General features: G+C 43.6%; 1 protein-coding gene across 1 annotated transcript; it reads right to left on the reverse strand.

Moving 5' to 3' along the window:
• Nucleotides 1-1,695: 1,695 nt before the first annotated feature.
• On the reverse strand, nucleotides 1,696-4,799 carry LOC114912212 (uncharacterized). The gene is made up of 5 exons (XM_029257989.1): nucleotides 4,629-4,799; nucleotides 4,211-4,327; nucleotides 3,266-3,328; nucleotides 2,577-2,741; nucleotides 1,696-2,141 (listed from the first exon to the last, which is right to left on the reverse strand). The coding sequence occupies exons 1-5, from the start codon at nucleotides 4,792-4,794 to the stop codon at nucleotides 1,813-1,815; spliced, it is 840 nt and encodes a 279-aa protein (XP_029113822.1). The 5' UTR covers nucleotides 4,795-4,799; the 3' UTR covers nucleotides 1,696-1,812.

The raw sequence follows: 4,799 nt of genomic DNA on the forward strand, positions 1-4,799 counted from the left end.
AAGAATTAACATTTAATTCAGTTTAATTCAGTTTGGTTCAGCTGTTTGAGTATTAACCAGATCTTATCTACAAGTCTTGATCAACCGCTACACCCCAACCAGACTGCTACACTCCTCTACTTCTGCTCGCTTGGTGTCCCGCGTACGAAAGGTAAAGCACGGAGGCTCTCGGTTCTGGCTCTGTCGCGGTGGAACGACCTCCCTCTGTCACTCGGAACTGCTGAATCTCTGTTCACATTTAAAAAGGGTCTGAAAACTCTCCTCTTCCAGAATCACTTCTCCCATTACCTCTTAAGTTCATGTAAGGTATAAATGCTAATTCACTGTAACTTTATGTTCATGCTTGGATAAACCTTTACACAGCTACTCCTCTAATGTAACGTAAATGTTTATATGTATCTCAGAAAAAAAAATACTAGGAAGGTGATTAGGAATCGTTGATATTCGGATAAACTGTAATGCAGCTACTTGTGTGATGAAGATGGGTCATGGGGAGAGCTAGTAGTATAGTGGTTAGAATAACTGCCTTTGCCTCTGAAAGTTCTAGATTTGAATCCCAGCAATAGCATCCTTCAGCTGGGTACTTACCCTTAATTGGTCCTGTGAAATAACCCAGCTGTACAAATGGATAAATCATTGTAGAGGGACTCCCATTGTAAGTCACTTCGGTGAAAAGTGTCAGCTAAATAAATGGAAAAAATAGTTGAAACTAACTGTACATAAGACTCATGTGTCTGCTGATGTAATGAACACACACTATTTTCTATGAAATGTTTGTTGCTTTGGAAAAAATGTCATGAATGAATAAATGTAGGGGGAGCGCGGTGGCGCAGGGGGTTGGACCGGGTCCTGCTCTCCGGTGGGTCTGGGGTTCGAGTCCCGCTTGGGGTGCCTTGCGGCGGACTGGCGTCCCATCCTGGGTGTGTCCCCTTCCCCCTCCGGCCTTACGCCCTGAGTTGCCGGGTTAGGCTCCGGTTCCCCGTGACCCCATATGGGACAAGCGGTTCTGAAAGTGTGTGTGTGAATAAATGTAAATGTAAAGATGACTATGGGGAAAAAGACCAAAGGTGAGAGAGGTGAGGAAAAAGAAAAAATAGTTCTTGGCTCCAAGGTATAGCATGTTGCCCAAAGTAACAGCATGAATTGAAAACAAAAATCTGGAAATTATCACAGAGGAACTAATATATTAATTACATTAAGAAAATGTTTTTGAGTCTCAAAGAATTTTAAAGGTCACTTTCATACCGCCGAATGAAACACTTTTTGGCCTGAACATTTTCATTATCACACTAAGTGACCAATGAGAACGTTACCTGTGTGATCTGTACCCCACCTGAACAATGACATCATCGCTGTACCTGGTACTCTGTTCTCCTGCTTTTCATCTGCCACTTTTCCTCCTTCCTTCTTAATGACCTCTGCTGGTGAGTCCATGTGTCCCTCTGTCTTTTTGTCGTCCTCTGATGCGGTTTGGTCGCATGAACTCGTGTTTATTACTGCAAACACAGACAGTTTGTTGCTCTGACTGCCTGTAAGTGTCTTGGTGGTCCCATGGTCCCATGGTTTACTTGGTCCCATGAGACCTGAGACACACAGTGTGACGCTGAACTAACACCCTACCGTACTGTGCATTTTGTTCTCCTGTGATGCATCGGTGGCACCTTTACCTCATGTTAATATTTCACGCCGTCATTAATATCTCAATTTCGCGCTCATTTACATTCCTATTGAGTAACGCCATCAAATCCAACACTGTGTTGTGCAAACAAGGATAAAGATTCAACACAAATCCTGCTGAAGTGAAATAAGAAATTAAACGATGAAGATGAGTAATAAGAGCCAAGATATATATTTACACACACGGGTGAGTTTCACGGTGTTGCACATCGAGGCTGCAGGTGTTTTCTGTCCAAACCCTGAACGCTGACAGTATGTGAGGAGCACAGAGACACTCACTGTACCTGGAGCAGATTCATTTCTCTTCTTCGGCTTCCTTATAGCAAAAATTCCTCTTGACTTCTTGTTCTTCCCTTTTTTACCTTCCTTCTCTTCAGACGCTGCTGCTGCTGCTGCTTCACTGTCTTCTAGTCCCTTACTCTCATCCATTGGTGTATTTTGGGCCATCAAACATGTGTTTGTGTCTGTAAACACATTATTTTTCAGTTATAATTCATAGTGACACAACACATGGACACTGCTGTGAGTCTTTATTGGGCTGTGAACTTTTCACACGGGATGTTGTCACTTATCCAGCCTCTGGTTTACATTCATCTCACACTTTTCTCCAAAGTGACTTACAGTGTTAAGTTACTTACAATAATTTACCCATTTATACAGCAGGGTGACTTTACTGGAGATATTCAGGGTAAATACCTTGGTCAAGGGTACTACAGCTGGAGGTGGGACTCAAACCTGCAACCTTCAGGACCAAAGGCAGCAGTTATAACCACTACAGCACTAACTGCAGTATTACTGGTACAAAAGTGTTAACTGACCGAAGAGACACTGACTGTGACCAGTCACAATGTCACCTGTTTGATGTGTAACACACCTGAACAATGACATCATCACGGTACCTGATACTCTGTTCTCCACCTTTTCTTCCACTTCCGCCACTTTTTCTCCTTCCTTCTCCTGAGTCTCTGCAGGTGAGTCAATGTGTCCCACCGTCTTGCCGTCGTCCTCCGATGGATTTTGACTGCACAACTCTCTGTTTTTTTCTGTAACTACATTTATTTTTTCTTTCAAGTATAAATTTTGTAGGAAACAAAAAATATTTGAGTTTTTATGGTTCTAAACTTTATGTAGAACATATACTGTGAAACATTAGACTGGGTTTTCATTCTTAGAGGTTTATAAATATCATTTATGAACATTAAAAATTAAGAACTTCAGGGAATAATGTGGACTTATAGAGGAAACGTAAACTAAGAACAGAGACACAAAAATGAACAGAAATTAAATAAAAGTTACTATAGGAGCTGAGTTGACAAATGAGCATGTTTCACACAACATCTGTATCATTTAAACTCATCCAACAACAGTAATACACCTAGTTATAGTAGAGTAATTTTTGCTATACCAAAGCAGGGTAAGTGCATCAATCAAGGGGATTAGAGCAGTAGATGAGATTTGAACCAATAATCTTTACCTCCCCACCCCCCGTAAAGCCTGACCACAACACCATCCGTCCACTCGCTGTGACTACCCAGAGCTTTACCTATAGAACGTGCTCCTCACCTGACCAGTAAGACCACGGTATTACCTTCATAATGCTGCAGCAGTCCAGTTTCCTCGTCCTTCTTTCCTACATGATCACATCGCAGACCTGGGTGTGCAGGACGGACTTTGTTTTACTTTACTTTTTCTCAGCAGGGAAAAAAGAGATGAAATTTAACTTTTTGTTCTTTTATATTTTACTGCTTTATATTTATTTTTAGGGAAAATGTTCTGATTTAGGGGGTGTGGTGGCACAGTGGGTTAGACCAGGTCCTGCTCTCTGGTGGGTCTGGGGTTCGAGTCCCGCTTGGAGTGCCTTGTGACGGACTGGCGTCCTGTCCTGGGTGTGTCCCCTCCTCCTCCAGCCTTATGCCCTATGTTGCCGGTTTGGCTCTGGCTCCCCGCGACCCCGAATGGGACAAGCGGTTCAGAAAGTGTGTGTGTGTGTTCTGATTTACTTGCACCCCTCCCCCCACAGATACAGTCAGTGAAGGCACATAAAGACTCTTTAAAGAGTGAGTGGGGGGGGGAATTAAATCCACAGTCTGACAGTTGGAGTTAAGAGCCAGTTTCAGAGTTTAAATTTTTATACATTACATTAAAAACCCAATTTTATTGTTTTGTGAGTTTAGTTTGACATCAGTTACTTCCTGTTTGTGTTAATGTTTGATGGATTTTCATTGTCCCTGATTTGTACTGTAATGAAGCTGAAAATCCATTTTCCTTCAGTTCATTATCTTTTCAAAATATTTTGTTTGTTTAACAGCTATTAGTGGCTGTAACACCGATAAAATGCTCTGTAAGACGACCCCTTGCCATCCCACTCCAGCTCACAGCGTGAACTCAGCACACCCTGGTGTGTCACAGGTAAGTCTTACGACAAGTACAGGTATGACCAGAGCGCTCGTATCTTCCACCATAACATGGGAAGAACCCGTTACTGTAAAAAAAGTGTAGGTACAGGTATACATGTACATTTCCGGAGACGTACCGTTCCTCCTGCTGTTGCGGCGCATGCAATGGGCTCCAATGAGGAAACCGGAAACGGAGAGAACGACGGACACAAGAATGACAACGGCAGCAACAGCACCATGGTGAGCAAAGAGCCCTAAGAATATGAAGATGAAGCGTTATTGTTCCACCTGCAGGTACTGAACACCTGGAAGTGCCCAGCAAGGTGTGGGCTCACAAAGTACAATAATGTACAGTATTGAACAGGATCTAATGCTGCCACATGGAGAGCGACCCCAGTTTTGTACATGTGCTGGACGTACGCTGCTCCGATTACATCCTCACGTGTGAATATTTTCCTGTGCGCACACACACCTGGCAGGTACACTCATCATGGACGTTGATTCGACCGCCCGCACCGCTGGGTCTCTGTAGCAACACACAGGTGAGATGCTCACCTTTAAAGCAGTGTTCGGCAGGAAAGGTCTCGCTGCTCTCCTCACTCACAGGGTTCTTCACCACACAGGTGTAGGCGGAGTCAGAGCTGCTGACCTGTAGCTCTATTGGCTGATCGGTCCAGTTCCTTAACAAATCATTAGGCCCCTCCCACCGATACTGTCCCATCTCTC

The sequence above is a fragment of the Scleropages formosus genome, chromosome 14, assembly GCF_900964775.1.
Source record: "Scleropages formosus chromosome 14, fSclFor1.1, whole genome shotgun sequence".
NCBI classification, from domain to species: Eukaryota; Metazoa; Chordata; class Actinopteri; order Osteoglossiformes; family Osteoglossidae; genus Scleropages; species Scleropages formosus.

What these genes read in the sequence shown, in the direction of transcription:
- LOC114912212 (XM_029257989.1), bottom strand. Translation starts at nt 4,794, where the DNA reads ATGGGACAGTATCGGTGGGAGGGGCCTAATGATTTGTTAAGGAACTGG. An exon ending in TGCCGAACACTGCTTTAAAG is followed by an intron (nt 4,328 to 4,628) that starts GTGAGCATCTCA and finishes TCATATTCTTAG; the next exon opens with GGCTCTTTGCTCACCATGGT. An exon ending in ACTGCTGCAGCATTATGAAG is followed by an intron (nt 2,742 to 3,265) that starts GTAATACCGTGG and finishes TATACTTGAAAG; the next exon opens with AAAAAATAAATGTAGTTACA.